General features: G+C 33.5%; 2 protein-coding genes across 3 annotated transcripts; both read right to left on the reverse strand.

Moving 5' to 3' along the window:
* Positions 1-978: 978 nt before the first annotated feature.
* LOC114392325 (protein MICROTUBULE BINDING PROTEIN 2C-like) lies at positions 979-5,265 on the reverse strand. Of its 2 annotated transcripts, none has more exons than XM_028353404.1 (5): positions 5,034-5,264; positions 4,664-4,747; positions 2,772-3,122; positions 2,023-2,241; positions 979-1,663 (listed from the first exon to the last, which is right to left on the reverse strand). In XM_028353404.1, the coding sequence occupies exons 1-5, from the start codon at positions 5,190-5,192 to the stop codon at positions 1,493-1,495; spliced, it is 984 nt and encodes a 327-aa protein (XP_028209205.1). In that variant the 5' UTR covers positions 5,193-5,264; the 3' UTR covers positions 979-1,492. The 2 variants fall into 2 exon arrangements, with proteins under 2 accessions (XP_028209205.1, XP_028209206.1); XM_028353405.1 differs by having other exon boundaries at positions 1,660-1,682; positions 5,034-5,265.
* A 7,027-nt stretch (positions 5,266-12,292) lies between these two features.
* On the reverse strand, positions 12,293-13,772 carry LOC114394238 (dof zinc finger protein DOF5.4-like). Its single transcript, XM_028355910.1, has one exon. The coding sequence runs from the start codon at positions 13,570-13,572 to the stop codon at positions 12,670-12,672; it is 903 nt and encodes a 300-aa protein (XP_028211711.1). The 5' UTR covers positions 13,573-13,772; the 3' UTR covers positions 12,293-12,669.
* Between the last annotated feature and the right edge of the window lie 3,375 nt (positions 13,773-17,147).

A 17,147-nucleotide genomic window follows, 5' to 3' on the forward strand; every position in this document is an offset into this window, starting at 1 on the left:
TTTCTTTTTATTTCTGCTTTCCCACTTTTTTAAGTGCAGGACTGACGTTTTGTTTAAGAAAGTGGAGCTGGATTGTGCGCATGTGATCGAGATGAAATCGAAGGGCTTTTCTGCATCTTTATATGAATGGTCACAGGGGAGAAGCAAAGGGTTCATGTTGGAAGGGGACTTTTGAATTTTGCTGTACAACATAAAGAATCAATTAAATGGAGATCAAACCAAACAAATGACAGTTAAAGAAAATTATTTTGATGTTACCCCAAGCAATTAAGTGGAAGCTGAGACAATACCGTGTTAACTTTAACAAAGACTTAGTTGAGTCTATAACCTATGCTTGGGCTAAAGTATAACTAAAGGACATGAACATTGACTTTACAAGAACAAGGAATGATAAGAATAGTAATTAGTTCAATTTCCATCTCATTTTGTTATCTCTCTCCTTTCTCATTATAATACTTGTTACATCTATCATTTTCCCTTTCATTCAATTCTTTTAAAATGGGATTGATGTTTATAATTTGAGTTTAATAAGAATAGTTCAAATTAGTTATAAAATTATAAGAACTTTACGGATAGTGCATGAAAAATAAACTTATAAAATAAGAACTTATAATTCTACATTAATTATTGTGATATAAAAGTAATATAACACGTCAATGTGAACTAATTTCTGTATGTGAATACACATAATTATTCTACACGCGCCCAATTTAAAGACGGGCCAGGCTTAAATCATTGTACCGTAAATAAATACCTCTTTCGGTTATCCAGTTTTAAAAACATTAAATACAAGAGCCAATAGATAAACGTCAAATGGGTCGACTCGAAGGGGAGGGAAAAAAAAGTTTAATAGCTACTTACTATCAGTTATCACACTAGATCATACTTAAGGTTGCATTTAATTTCTTTCGTTCAAGAAAAAATAAATATTATCAAATTTCAACTTTAAAGTAGAATTTATACTAAGAAGCACAAATATATCCTGTCCACATAAGACAATATAGCTTAATAAATGGAACAAGATCCCCCACCTTGTGAGTATAATGTATGAAAGTAGGGGAACCAGAAGCCAACTTGGGTACAAGAAGTGGCATATATTACATACATACACAATTACTACTGCTTTGGAACAGTTCGCAGATGTGAAAAATAACCACTGCCAATCAGAATCAGCTTCTAGAAGGAAACTTTCTGAATGCCACTTGAAAGAGAAACTAAAACTCATCAGGTCATGAATTGATTAACTCTTCTGCTTTTGGAAAACCAGATTCACAGGTCTGTTAAAATTCTGAATGCAGTTAGACCCGCGAAAGAACACATTTTCACTTCATTGAACATGCTCGTTTAGTATTTCAGCACATAAAATGGCATAACTTTATATATTTGTTCATAACAGGCTTGTACAAATCAATCTCACACACAGGTTAAGTGCCTCACCATTTTGACTAAAGGGACCTAACGTGTAGCACATTAAATAAAACTAGTAGTGATATTACAGGTTAAAATTTTTGGATTTGAAAACAAGTGACTGAAGATGTAACCTAGCATTGGCAGCAGCAGCAATAGATTCCTCATCTCGTTTTTCCTTGGAAACAGAAACAGCAGCCATATAAGATTTTCTTGCTTCTTCCATTTTCTGCAATTCCATCTCGTCCAAATCATCCTGTTCAACCAGATGTTTACTTGAAAAGGTCAACATCCAAGGATTAGATATTTCTACAAATATACTAACAAACTCTGTTCTTGAAAACAAAGATATACATTAAATCCAACAAATATAGTCTCATACCATTCAATAATGCAGTTCTTTACCAAATACCCTCTTGTTAAGAGAAAAGAAGTTACAACCTTACGGGAAGTACGGATACAATCTACAAATGCTAAATCACTGATAAACAAGTGGAAGCCATGCACATTGATAAACAAGATATTCATGTGTCATGAACCAAGAAGGCAATCTAAATCATAGTGCTAACATGTGGAAAAATATGCTGTATATTTGAAAAATATTCATAAACTCACAATACTAGGCAGGTGACTGAAATCATAAGGCTTGACGTCATAATCATCAGTGTATTTAGCAGTGTCAGTTTTTGACAATCCTTCCAGTAATAACGTGAATGATGTAATATCTGCTTGCATGGAACCTAGCTCATCTTGGAGTTTATCTACTTTCTTGTTGGATGTCATCGCTTCCCATTGTATCTTTTCAAGAGCAGCTTGCTTGTCTGCAAGCTTAATCTGAGGAAAAGGATAACCGTTAATGCGTGAGAAGAAACATTTTACCCCCTCCCCCAAATGTTATCTATCAGAATCTAAGATTGGAGAAAGCAGTATAAGATATGAACACAACATTTTAATTTCAGTGCATTCAGATTAAGCTTTCATAAAATCCAAATAAACATATAGTAACAATTTCAGTACGGCAAAACACATCAACTTTTTAACCATACAAAACTTCTAAGAAAAACACTAATGTTAGGTAAAATCAAAAAACCGAAAACTGTAAAAAGTTAAACTCATTGCAATTGTGAAGCCTTCCAACATTCTCTAAGTATATGCCTACTAAAATACACTAAAATAGAACCCAACTTTCCACAACCGTCAAAACTCGAAAATCCATGCCCATCATGTTCCAGAGATATATGAAGTGTATGTATTAAGTGAATAGGTACCATTAACTCTAAGAGATGAACTCTGCTCACATTCTAAATGGTTTAGAAAGTCCCTGGGCCAAATTATTAATTAAAAAAAAAAAAGCAGATCAGTACCTTAGCATCGGAGAGCTGTTGTTGAGTATACTTCAGTAAAGATTCCTTTTCTGAAGCCTGGTGTTTCAGTTCATCAAGTTTTGCATTGAAAACATTCATCTGGTCTCTTGTGTTTTCTGCTGACTTTAAAAGTTCATCTTTCTCCAACAATTTCCTCTGAAGTTCCTCTACCTGCTCCTTCAACATGCCTAACTCTTCTATGTCCTTTTCTGAAGCCAAAGTTCTTGAAGAAAACATGGAATAGTTATCAGCATCATTGCTGCCATTTTTTCCTTGTTCTTTTTCTCCGTGGTCCCTTTTCTTTTTGGCAGGAATAGATTGGGCAACATTCCTACTTTTTGAATCTGTTACCTAAATGATTCAGTACAATGATCACAGCAAAGAAATGCCAGTCATAATGCATTGTGCACAGCAAATTTAACAGTTATATGAGAAATTATTCTTTTGAAAGAATAGTTTCAGACTTCCATATGAACAGAACAATAACAATAAGCAAGTTCAATCTAGAGAAAGAAAGTGATACAGATATTTATAGAATTGAACTTGAACCTTTGGAAGTAGGACTGAAGCATATAGTACTTGAACTACATCATACAGAGTACAGACAATATATGGACACTCAGATAAACATCCATATTGGAGTAACAAAATACTACACCCACCCCCCCGGTGTCATACTAATGGGCCTACCAATCCTTCACTTGAATTATCTAACATCACTAAATCACACTATAAACAAGAAGAACTTTCTGCAAACCATCTTACTGAAGGTTTCCAGTCTAAAGTAATGGAAATTTATTGTTCAATCCACAATGAGTGAATCAAGGTGGTAGCATTTTCAACCCCCTAGGATGAGAACATGAGTTTGAATCTCAGCTTCTTAACAAAGCAGCTGCTGCAGAGAGGCAGTATAACCATTGTGCTCTGACAGTCAAACAGGGATTAGTCTCCCGGGCAATTCAAAAGGGCCAAACCAATATGGATACATGGGTTCACCAAAGGGGGAAAAAATACTTTTTACTATTCAAACAAAGTGTTTTAATTAAGTGATGAAGCATGTAAAAGGTCATAATACACGTGCACATATTCTAGAGATTACAATATGAAAAAAAAGGATAGTTAGCAATGCAGTGATATTTTTCACAATACACAAAAGATCGAAAATTATTATATTTCATATTCAATGTCCAAATAGCGCTAGTACTAACATTATCATTTCAAAACAAGTGTTGAAGAGACAAAATAGAGCGCATAAAAGTTGTCACTCACAAAATGTCATTTACATGAATAACTATCATATAACATTACCAAGTACCAACGTCCATACACAAGTAAATGGCTAGGTATTAATTTATGATTATGGAGACATGTGCAACATGCATTTAAAGAGCAATAGAAAGTATTCAATGTGGTATGATAGAAATATGCAGGACTTTTATGGTATTTGTGCTTGAGAAGGAAATAGCTTAGTTCCACAACTTTTTCATATTTAACCTCCATTATAGCTATCACTCAATACACAGAAACACAATCAGAGTAAGCAAAAACATGTCACACAAGGATACTTACATTAATATTAGAGACTCAAAACTAGGGACATCTTCAAACCTATATTGATAACTGAAACTGAAGTCTAACCAATTCAAGTGAAAGTTTAAATTTAAACAGAAAGAGGTAAACAAGTAAACAACAAAAAACAAGTCTGCATCATTCCAAGTATCACTCCATAAAATCTCAAATATTGCACATTATTATATCAAATGGAAGGAAACCCCTAAACTAATTGCTTCCACGATTCAACATATTGAGCAAGATTTATGAACATTACAAATAAATCCAATGCGAATGAAAAGTTTGAAGAAATTCAAACCAAAAAATTGTCCGGGTCTTACTCTTTTGGACAATGATTCTCTGGTGGGTGTCTTGGTGTAGATCATGGAACCACGCCGCGTGAATGAACGGCTTGCTTTACGATCCTAATCATAATTAAACAACACATAGTACTGAAGATAATTAAATTGAAATTCAAGAGCATCAGTTATCACAAGATCAGCATAAAATAAAAAGAGAAAAAATCACAAGTCACTAGCCTTCCTTTCAGTATGTTGTCAACACACAAAGCCAACACAGTAGAGTCCAAAATACATTATTCCCATTTCCCAAGTTGTTGTTTTGTTTCCTTTTCCTCTTGCAGATAAATAAAATTTTAAAAAAAAAAATCTCTTTTTTTTCGTTGCAGTGAAAAGGGTTAGAGGGGTTTACGATGAGTGACTGAACGAGAGGGACAATCTCGACGAGGTCGTTGAAGAGGACGCGATCCAAATTGGTGTTGGGTGCCGCACCGGACTGCTCTTTCACTGAAAGCCATGAATTCGACTCACCCAACTCCGAACTCGCTTGCAAATCCATGAAATGCTGCATTTTTCTTTCTCGCCGGAGAGAGAAATGACTCTGAGAGACTGCACTTTGAAAATGCCTCACTCTCCTTTCCTTTCCAGACAAAACAACGGATATTAAAATTGAAATGACCGATCTACCCCTCTACCATACTTTCATAAAGTACTAGTAGTGTAATTTTAAAACATGGATTCTGATTCGACCGTGAATTGACTGAGGGGTCATGCAATCAACCTGGTACTACCCAACGATGTGGTTTTGTAATTACAATGTGATTTTTTATATTATTTGTTCAATAGGAGTGATTATGCTTAATTATCTTAAATACTTGACGATATGATTTTGTTTATGGGTAATGATTCTGTTTTTTACTTTTTTTAAGATAGATATAAATTTTTCATTTTTTTAAATTGACACGATGGTTCGATTATTGTCCAACAAATGATTGCACGGATCCATTTTTAAAATTATTTACTAAAACGGAAATTTCTATTTAATTGGCCTTTAATGTATGAAAGTAGCGTTGTGGTGTGGCCGGCTAAAATTTCTCCGTGTCACTTCAACTGCGCTTATGGGTTATAACTTATAAGCATCTTAGTTTATTTCCTTGGAGATTCTAGGATCAGCTGTTCTCATTAAAGCAGGATTTCAATCTTCCAACAAAATACGGTTGACTAGAAACCATTGCAAGTAATTTGACAGTATTATAAGAATTTGTAGAATTTTATAGGGATTAGTTGTTAAAATGTTAGTTGAAGTAGTATTTCAAAAAAAATTGTTAGAAATTATTAAAAAAAATTATCAAACAACCAAATTAATTTTTCAATCAATAAAAAAAATTAAAAACTAACTTAAATATTTAATTGAATATAGCGTTAGACAAAGAGGAAATAACTGGTTTTCTTCCTTAAAAATAATAGGAAGTATCTATATGGATGACAAAAGAGAAGAGGAAGGATTATAATTTATTGTATCTACACTTGCGCCTCTCTTCAACCTTGTGTAATATACACGTAAAAAATGAGGTATACTTTTATATTATTATTCAATCATAAATTATTATTTTTATATTTAAATATAATTTTTTTCAAACTTATTTATCAATTTTTATAAGATTATTTACAAGTTGTAATTTATATTAATTATTTTTTACCAAAATACCCTTAAAATAAATGCTCTCTCTCATAAGGATTAGAGAAAAAGACTAACATATATTAATTAATTAGATAAAAAATAATTTTAAGTAAAAAGAGAAATGATAAGTCTCAATAATTTTAAGAGTAATTTTTTAAAATTGATATAATTTGCTAACAAATTTAACATTTTAAACTAAATTAATCTATTTTTTAAAAATCGTGGATTAATTAAAAGAGTATTATATTTAAAGAAAAATACGGTAATTTAAAAGTCAAATTAAGGGGGCCTTCCATAATTTGGCATGTGAGGAATTAGTTTTTGGTTTCAGTTAGTGATTAATAACTTGATTATTTTTAAATAATAATAGATAAGAAGAAAGTAAAGAGTCCCATTGAAATTAAGAAATATAAGTCTAGCTGTTATCCACACTAGAATAAATGAATTGCTAGTGGATTATTTCTAATTAGTTCGTGTAATTTGGAATGCAGTCATATAAGCCAAAATTCATACAATCTGCAGTACTTATTATTTTGCAACGGGCCTAGAGGACGAAATACAGATTACAATGATTACCAATCCCTTGACTTGCGTAAGTAGTCACTTTCCCCATGATCTAACGTGCACAAAGAGTGAAGTAACTCTTCTTTTGTCGGTGTTCAATGTCTAATTGTCTACATTATTTCATTATTGGCGTCAATAGAGACGCATTTTGTTCTTGCTTAGCGTTGAACATGCTGCCATATACTTGCTGTAGAGTGAAACCACGATTTCCTATTTAATTCTAACTCGTAAACCTGATCCCCGGTCCCTCAAATTCAATGAAAAATCACAATTCTATTAAGGAGACGAGAGATTCAAAAAAGTGCTGCGTAAAAGCATACACATTAACTGGATGTGAAGATCTGAGAAGTTGGGGCTATAAGGATATCATTGTCATGGTCTCATGGACAAAGTGTGTGACAAAGAGTATTTCCATTACGTGGCTGAATTAACTCATGACTCATCGACACGAGGCAACTCTCTCTTAGAAGAGTAAGTTTTAGTTGTAGGATACCACATTTTTAAAGTGATGAGTTTCTCTTAAAAGGTGAAGAAGTACAACTACTGATGATTGAGATGGCTATAAAATGTCATTATAATCAGATTAATCCTTTCTTTAGAGCCCCTTTGTTAGAATTATCTAATTGTTGTGGATTACAATCAATTGTTGTTTTCTGTTTAAATAAAAATCGACTAATTCATTATCCACAAGAAGGTGCAATAAGCAAGCCCACTTATTAACTTGAGTTATCCAATTCTATTTGGGCTTGGATAAAATCCATAGGCCATGACGGGATTAAAATGCTTGGGTTAGGTTCCTCGGCGTTCACATTAGTTACATATTATTGTTCCCTAGCTTTGTGAATAAAGAATGTGAATGAAGAGAAAGCACTGATCGAGATTCAGTAAGCCAACTCAAAAATACTTTGTGTGACATTAGAGGTCTCATGACTAGGTCTAAAATTAAGAGAATAAACGAAGTATCCATGAAGGTCGAGGGAAATTCAACTCAAAGTGCATTAAAGATTATAAAGTGGATAAATTTTCTATAAGTTAATGAAGATTTGAATCCAATATGAAGGCAGCTTGATAAAAGCCCAAACTTACCAAACAAGTATCCATGGATTAGAGTTATTTAGTTTTATGGTCTTAATTGTTTTTTAAGACCCATTTTCCTATTTTTCATGTATTTTTGTGATTAATTGTGAGGGTATAAGTTCAGATGTCTATTCATCTTTTCTAGGTCAATTTTGAGAGTTTTTTAGCTTTCTACTTCATTATGATAGTTAGTGGATTAATCGAAAGTAAATTCTGGCGGAAAAAAAAACATAGTGGAAAGTAAAAGCTTAGTGAAAAATATGCCCATTGGAAGTTCACTACTTGTCATTCAAGGGTTGGTGAGCATGGCCTATAAATAGGAGCCTCTTATAAACTGTAAAGTAGAATATTTAGATTAATGAAATTGATATACTTACTTATTGTGAGAGTTTTTCCTTTTGTTCTTAGGTTAAAGAAGTTTACAGTGTTGGTTCTATCCATTAGAATCACACTTTCTTTTGATATTGGTTCTTTTGGCAAGTTGAACGTAGGGTCAAATTTCTCTTCTTATTCTTTACATGTTTTCAAGACTATCCATTAGTAGATTCGTATCAACTAATTAATCTCAGGACTAGTTTCAGTATTTTTAGATCCAGTGAGACATTTCCGAGCTATTTGAAACCGTGTTTAAAATAAATAAGTCTTAACTTGGTGTTCTAATTTCATATGATCCTGTAGTATGTGTTTGTTTACACCCCTCACTTAGAACTAATGAGCTGTATACATCATACTAGAATCAGAATATCTCATCTCTTTGTCCCTAATTAATCAGAAAAGCAACAAAAATTCAACGTAAGTAGTAACTAGTAGATATTTTCCTCGAATTCAAACGGGTCAGAGTGTGCCTCTCGACATCCTTGTGGCTTGCAGCGAGGATGTGATGAAACAGGTTGCATGGTTTCAAAAACTTGACCTTGGAATTGGAAGGTGAAGGAGCTTGATTTAAGAAAGAAGAAATAACCACCCCCCAAAAACATGTTGATCTCATGCTTCGACATTTGATCTCGTTGGACCAAGAGATTAATTATTTTTACAACTATAATTTTCTTACACTAAACTCAATTTATTCACTAGAATTCTTCTTGTGCAATAGATCTTCTTGAATCATGTGGTTATGTATACCAGAAGTAATATGTATTTTCTTCTAACACAGAGGGAGGAAGTATTTCAAATCCTTTTTGCCGTGGACATCTATCTTTTGTGTATTGTGCGACATGCAGAAAATCTTGCGGTTCCATGTTTCACTTTCATGGTGTCAGGGTGCTAGTGGTCATGTAATTTCTTTTGGCGTTACCATATTTATGACTCTTGATATGTCGTTTTATGCATGAGTTTGGAGCTCGTCGTGCAACTTTTCCCCCCACCCTTTTTTGCAATAACCAGTTGAAAAGATATTTTCTCTCCAAAACAAAGATATGAATTTTTGAGATATTTCATACTTTGAAAAGGAGAGCAAATATACTATCCCCACTTCCATTTATTTATGAATTATGATAGAGAAGTTGTTTTGTCTTCTCTGCATGAAGTGTTTATGCATGCTTAGTCTGAGTCACAGAATAATGGCTATCTAATCTATTAATCCACGAAATAGATATTTAAAGATCAAGAGTGACAAAATTATATTGTTTGAAATGTTTATTTTAAAGTTTATAACTAGTGTTTGGGTTGTCATTGAATGACCCCAAATGTCTATTTATTTGAAAGTTTCCTCTCACGTACTTCTCACTTCAATGGTTTTGGAATGCACGCTGCCAACAAACCAAACACACTACACTATACCTTTCAAGTTTCAATGCAGTTGAACGTAACTAAAGTAGAAGGTTAGATTCACATTGAACCACCTTTGAACCGAAAAACAATCACAGCTATATTTGAAAGTGTGGCCTGCCAGAAGTAAAATATGCTTACAAATTCTCTGAATCTCTTCACACATTGGATAGCAATATCAATATGTTAGGTTGTTTGGAGTAGCAGTGGGTCATTAGTAATCGATTAATTTTTCCGTGGTGCTTATGAAACAGCACTTGCATCGCATCCAAATTTGCGTGTAAAGCACATGATTTTGAACTCCTTTTTTTAACTCCTACAGCCAAACAAAACAACAGCTATGCTATCTATGTCTTCATAGCTCAATTGAAAGCCGGAACATAAAACTCCAGTTCCTTGCTTACTTCCAATTCATAACTTAGAATACTCATATTGTAAGAGCACAAGGTATTATTACAACCTATGCAAATATGGAACAGCACGTACAGATATGCTCAACAGGGTCAAGCATGGCATTAATAATATTAGATTTTGATTCCATTTCTGCCAAATACGGATTTGTCGTTGAGCTACGGAACCTCGTCCAAATGAGTCCACACCAATTGAGTAAAGTCATTCTCAATGAATTATTACGGAGAAGCACAAGTACATCTAAATAAGATAAGTGGTAGCATCACTTCACTTGTACGTAACGTAATTAATTATGAAGGGCAAAGACCGTAGCAAATCTGTTGGTAGAATATGAAGGAAAGGAATACATTCCTAACATTAACATCATTCATCCCCAGACATATGGTCTATACTCTGACTCAGTTCCACAGTCCAATATAATAATAATAATAATAATAATAACAATAATAGTATTAGTTGAAGCTTGATGCAAGTGGGTGTAGGAAAAGGAGCTAGCTAAGCAATAATGGTGGCAATGCACAATTGTTCAGAGTTGAGACGTCAAGGTTTGAATAGGGGGGCAGCTATGACAACACAACACAACACAATGGCGAGGAGAGGAAAGAAGGACCACGAAAACCATGTGCCTAGTTCTGAGGCCCTAACATGGGTGCAGTCGCATTCCACGCTGCTCTGTCACATTAAAAGGCCACGCCATCGCCATGGACCAGTCCTTCCTTCCATTACCTATTTTGGCAAACAATATGGGCTACCTCTGTACAACCCCCGTAACAATTGATTTGCTTGCCTTATGTTACATGCATTTGCATTTGTGCTTTGCCCATCCCTTTGAACCATTTGGTTTTAGTTTCTTACCCTCCCCTATTGACTAACACATGGACAACAAAACATTGACGTTGAATGTAATGTATAGATACAGCGAAATTGGTCGGTCGTTTCAGTTGGCTATTAATTGTATTGCATCATTCACAGTGAATTTCGGGCTCAAAAACTGTTGTTGTTTGCGAGTCAGATTGCAACTTGCAATATTGTGTATGTAAACAATATAACAGTACTATACTATAAAGCCACACCTACCTGACAATGACTCCCTATAGCCCTACCTAGACTAATTTGAATATACATTTTGCTAATTTGGCTTTGTCAGTGTATTTGGAAAGGGCAAGGAAATACTACATGTGACAAACCCGGTAAGCCTTGTTGTAGTGGGGAAAAACAGCAGTGATTTTTTGAAACTTGGTTAATATTATTAGAAGTTAGAAGCATAGGGGGGAAATGTGATGGGGGTGTGAACAAGATTTGAAATGAAAGTTTGCGAGGGTGGAATATCGTGGCATGGTGATGGAGTGGTTGTTGGTATGCCCTGTTCATCACGCTGGCACTTGCTTGCAGCATGGCCCCACCTGCGTCATGAATATTAACCACCGTCACCTTCAAGTGATGGAGAGCGACGCAGTCCGCGGCATGATGAGCGTCTTCATGCATATCCCCACAACAGTGGTTGAGTTGATACTCCACTATTAATGTGTACTGTGATGTTCTCTTAGGAATTGTGTTGGAGACTCATGGGTGAAAATTTATGTTTAGTCCATAGCATACAGAACAAATATGATCCACCACAAGACAACCCAACCCAACCAACTCCTCACATCACATTCTTGTCTTGCCACCCAAACCAACCTGTCCCCACTTTTTTGGCATTCATAACCCTTCCTCTCCCGCACGCGGACTCAAGAATCATGATCCATCGCGCATGCAACTCATCACTACCCCACGCCCCAACCTACTCCTATCCCTCCCAATCCCAAATTTTCTTACTTTCATTTTCTGCACTTATCTTAATCTCACTAATGAAATCCCCACATACCAGACTCCCATCAATTTCACAATAGAATTGAAAACCAAAAAACAAGGGAGTTAGATTAGAATTAGAATTAGAATTAGAATTTAACATACAACCAATACAATGTCTTCTCCCTACCTCATCCTCTCATTTCTTAATTCATTATTAACATGTTATCATATAATAATATTAAAGAGGTAGTGTTGCCATAGTCATGCTGTTGAGTAATGGTACGGAAGGATTAGCGTCACACAACAAATATAAAAATGCGATTACAATTTACAAACCTAAACAACCAACTACTAAATAAACAAGGACGACGGGTGGATGACAAAATTAAAACACCCTGCTATAATTTCTCTGTTAATCAATCAAATTCCACATACATATATATTAAAACCTGAACTCAGAAAACAAAAAAGAGAGAAAGAAATCAGATACTGTAGAAACTAACATGGAAGTTAGTTGTGCATGCACATCACTAATTAATATCAAGCTCAATCACCCCCCAAATTTATAACTTCAAAAAAAAATATACACCGCGTAATTAATTATACCAAGTCCTTCCACTTCTCTTTCAAATTTTTTTAAAACTTTGGTTTTGATTTCCAATCTCCTTTACTCTTCTTCTTTTAAAGTTAAATTTATATAAGAAATAAAAAAAAAAAAGGTGAGATAAGATTTAGAAGAGGCGTGAAAACATTTTCAGGGAAGATGAAAGAGAGAAGAAGAATTGTCGTGGTCAGACCAGTGAGTGTGACTCCAGTAAGCGTGATCAACGGTGTTAGGAAGATCAAACAAACCTTGATCTGCACCGCCCTGCCAATCCAACGATCCGAATCCTCCCCCGTGGCTGGTTTTACTATGCATCCCCGACAAATCAACGGTGTGATCGAGAAAGGAGTTCTCCGGCAACTTCAATTCTTCGTTGTTACTGCTAACCTTCTGGTAGTGCCACTGAAACGACGACGCATCGGGGAGAGTGGAGTTACCGAACCCGAACCCTGACCCTAAAGGTTCATTAGTGGAAGTAGTAGTAGTGATCAAACTGGTGAAAGGACCAATTTCAGAGAAGATACCACCGCAGTCCCCTGTTCCCTGCTCCAGAGGATTATTAGTTTCCAGAGCAGGGATCAACAACTTTGACTCTTGCATGTTGTTGTTGTTGTTGGAATCAGAGTTTAAAGTCTCCGGCGCCGACACGGCCTCGGTGGTGGTGGCAACGGCGGCGGTGAGGCTGGAGCTCTCGCTGCTGGAATGAGAGTTGGAGTTGTTGTTGTGGTCGGGGTGCGGGGGTGGTGGCGGTGAAGCGGTTTCAGAGGGTGTTATTTTGTTGGGCTTGGAGGAGCGTTTGGATTTGCGGCAACCGCCGCCGACGGGGACGTTGCGGAGGACGCCGCCTTTAGTCCAATAGCGGCGGCAGTTCTTGCAGAAGTGGCGGGGCTGGGAGAGGTTGTAGTTGTTGTAGTAGCAGAACTTGGTGTTGAGAGAGTCGCAGCGGGGGCACTTTAAGGCCTGCTGGTTCTGATGGTGGGGTCGGAGCCTCCGGTCGGCGGATCCGGAGCCGGAGAAAAACCTCCCTCCGGGCATGGAGTGTATTTGCTGCATTTGGTGGATGAGATAGCACCTGAAACTAGTGTTGATGTCAGTGAGTGCGTCGTTGTTGTTGAGTGAACATGAGAGAGAGTGAGAAAACAAATATCCCTGCCCTGCAACAACGTACTTCTTCTCTCTATCGTCTAATGTTATTATGTTTTCGGGTTTGGGAGGGAAGTGAATTGACCCAACGACCCCTTTAACATAGCCGTAACTACTTTCACAGCCGAACCCATGGACTTATTTAAATATCACCAAAATATCCTTTACTTACTATAACTCCTTACTAGTACTAGTACTACCACCTCTGTCATCTTCAACTTATTCAATATCCCAATTAAATACTACTATTTGAGTAATTTAATTAAACACTAGTTCAAATAAATATTGAATCTATGACAGTATTTATTATGTACAAATTAGGCTTAAGTGTATTTCTTTCTTCTTTTTTTGACAGTACTATGTAGTATTTCTATCTGATATGTATGGTAATTGTACCATTTTGTTTTGTTGAGTTTCAATTTAACAATTTATGTTAACATGATGACACTGATAGAAGTATTAACATGAAGACATGCATGGTATGATGTAACATGAGAAATAGAAGAATAAATTGTCAAAATGATGAACCCCAACCTTAAACTCTAATATTTACGATTATTAAATAATATATGGGTATTACTAATAAATGTCCTAGGACACTAGTTAAAAAAATAAAAAATAAATTATTTATTATAAAAATTATAGAAGAACGTAAAAAAATATTATAAATAACTCAATTTTATGTATTTCAATAAAATTTTATGATATATGGCATATTAATATATTGTTAATCTTCATAGTATTTTTAAAATATATTACTGTTGACCTATTTATTTTATTCATAGGGATATAGTACATCAAAATATCATTCTTGGGTATTTTAAACAAGTTTACATTTTAATATTTCTAGAAATTTCTTTTGAAATTCAAAATTATTTTAAATAAAAAAATACATAAAAATAAATTAATATTTTTTAGGAAATATTTTTTCTTATTTTCATTGGAATACCTCATTTTTGTCTCTTCTTATGACGTGTTGTAAACTTCTTGGTATTGTAATTCTCAGGAATAAAAAAACATTATTTGACTTTACTAATCTTATTTAAAAAATGAAATTGTTTTTCTTCAGCGGCTCTCGATTGAAACTTGTTACTAGTATAAAATAAATAAAAGAATACATGATCAAAGGTATTTTGGAAGTTGTCTCATTAAATGGGGTATAATTAATTAAGATTTACTTATATTTTATATTGGCATACATGTTTTTTTGTTGTCCATACATGAACTTTCGAGAGTTTGATATGCAATAAAAAAAATTGTGAAGAATATATATTTTATATGAAATTATCACACCAATTAAAATTATTTGTTGAAGAAATAATCAAATGTATTGGCATTGTATGTATCACATAAATCCATGAAACCATGGGTCTAAGTTTTTTTTTCCTGATCACACGTTTCAAAATTATAGGATTTTCAATAGAACAAGCCCTAAAGAGTAATTAATTATCATGACGATAAAGAAAACTTAGTTTTATTATTTATTAACCTTTAGACATCTCTTATTTAAACTCACACGAATTAAAATTAAATGTCTAAAGTTCATCAACAATTAATCACATTAGTGAACTCAAATATTATTAAATAAATTATAACATTATTTTATTTTTCATAAAACAAATATTATAATTAGTTGTTGCTGATAACATTATAGTTATGTACTCTCAATAAATTAAGAACTATTGTTAGTTTAATCCTTAAGTTAATTATTGTTTATCAAATAAATGAAAGAAGAAAAAGGATGAAAATATTTATTTAAGTGGAAACAGTGTGTATAGGATGTTACTATAAATAAAACTAGTAGTCCTAAGTTAGAGAGAATAATAGTAGTATTGAAAAGGAAGAGAGTTGAAAATGAGAGACGAAAGGGATGGATCGTACGGTGGGCACGTGGAGCGAAGCGAGGGGTGGTTGGAAGGTGTAATCCACAAAATCAGTTGTCTCATTGCCTTGTCTTGTCGGCCACCCTCGTTCGCAGTGAGTGCGAGTGAGTCGCATATTTATTTGATGAAAAATATTTCACCAACACTTTGTATCCTATTCAACGTCTAAAAATAAAGATGAAAAAATATAATAAATTTATAATGTGAAAAAAAGAATAAAAAAATAGGAAATATTAATAGAATATTTTAAAATTAAAAAATATTTGTCTATATTACACTTATTTAAGATTGTGCTGCATATCTAATATCTATCCATAACATAACTGAGTGTGTATGTGTGTAACAAATGGTGCAACCTAACCCACGTTGCCTCTTTCTATTGGTGGCATGTCCTTCTTTCATAAAATGTGAACGTCGCACCTCACTGTACCATGTATTTGACCTCCGTAACTGATGCCTTTCTTGTCCTCTTCTGCTCCTCTTTTCCTATAAATTAGTATAATTATTGAAGCCCAGCCTAGTCAAAATTACATTTTGTTAACGTTCTTCTTAGAACATGCATATATTATATTGTTTTTTTTTCATAAAAAGTCTTTTTAAGAAGTTAATAAATAATTGTTTTTAAAAAAAAATATTTAATTTTTTAAGCAGACAACCATTCCTTGTTTGGTTACCATGAAAATGAGAAAAAAAAAAAGAGAATTGTGTAAGTGTTTCATCGAAAGAATTGTGTTAAAAAAATTGAATTTCAATGTGTATCTCACACTTTTCTATTTCTTATATATCAAATAATTTTAATTTAAATATTTTTACTCTATTTTCTTTCCTCATAACTAAATTCAGCCTCAATGATAAAGTACAATAAAATTATTGACTTATAAATATTCAATGTAAATGTCATATTTAAGATTAGATCTTCTTAATCTTAATCTGAGGCATTATATAAGTCCAATAAATAATTAATTATGTTTACTCTCTTAAAAATTTTCATCTATATACATATATATTTTTAGTATAAAATTATATAAAATTAATTTTATATATTATTATTATAATAATGATTAGTGTTAATTAGTATAAAATTATACAGATTAGTTTGTAGCTTTATTATAATGCTTAAAGTAATAACTAATGTAAAATTATATAAAATTAATTGTGTGTTTGTTGTTATTATAATAACAATTAAGGTTATCATCATTTAATATAAAAATTAATTTTAATTTTATGTGTAAAAATAATAATTTTTATAAAAATTATTATTTATTAAAAGTTAAACATTTAAACAATTATAAAGCAAGAAAAAAAAATTCAAGCCCTCCCTTACAAGGTTTCCGGATCCAAGAGAGAGGATCATTAAATGAAAGATAAGATCAAACAAATTATAATTTTCAATAAATTTTAACTAATATAAAAATAATATGTTGCTAACATTTTTCACATGCCAAATATATCCTCGACAAGTAGGTAAATACTTGCTTAATGGGGATGGATTCAAGAGGGATTCAGATTTCATGCAGTTGAATATATTAACGCACTTACGCCCTTAGCTAATGATGACTATTTGATAAAAGATCGAACAAATCATATTTTAACTCATAAGTT

This window comes from Glycine soja, chromosome 17 (assembly GCF_004193775.1).
Source record: "Glycine soja cultivar W05 chromosome 17, ASM419377v2, whole genome shotgun sequence".
Taxonomy (NCBI): Eukaryota; Viridiplantae; Streptophyta; class Magnoliopsida; order Fabales; family Fabaceae; genus Glycine; species Glycine soja.

Excerpts from the sequence above, each read along its gene's own strand:
- LOC114392325 (XM_028353404.1), bottom strand. The coding sequence starts at position 5,192 with ATGCAGCATTTCATGGATTTGCAAGCGAGTTCGGAGTTGGGTGAGTCG. Across the intron at positions 2,242-2,771 it reads AACAGCTCTCCGATGCTAAG|ATTAAGCTTGCAGACAAGCA; the intron begins GTACTGATCTGC and ends CCTTTTCCTCAG. Across the intron at positions 1,664-2,022 it reads TCAGTCACCTGCCTAGTATT|GATGATTTGGACGAGATGGA; the intron begins GTGAGTTTATGA and ends CTGGTTGAACAG.
- LOC114394238 (XM_028355910.1), bottom strand. The coding sequence starts at position 13,572 with ATGCAGCAAATACACTCCATGCCCGGAGGGAGGTTTTTCTCCGGCTCC.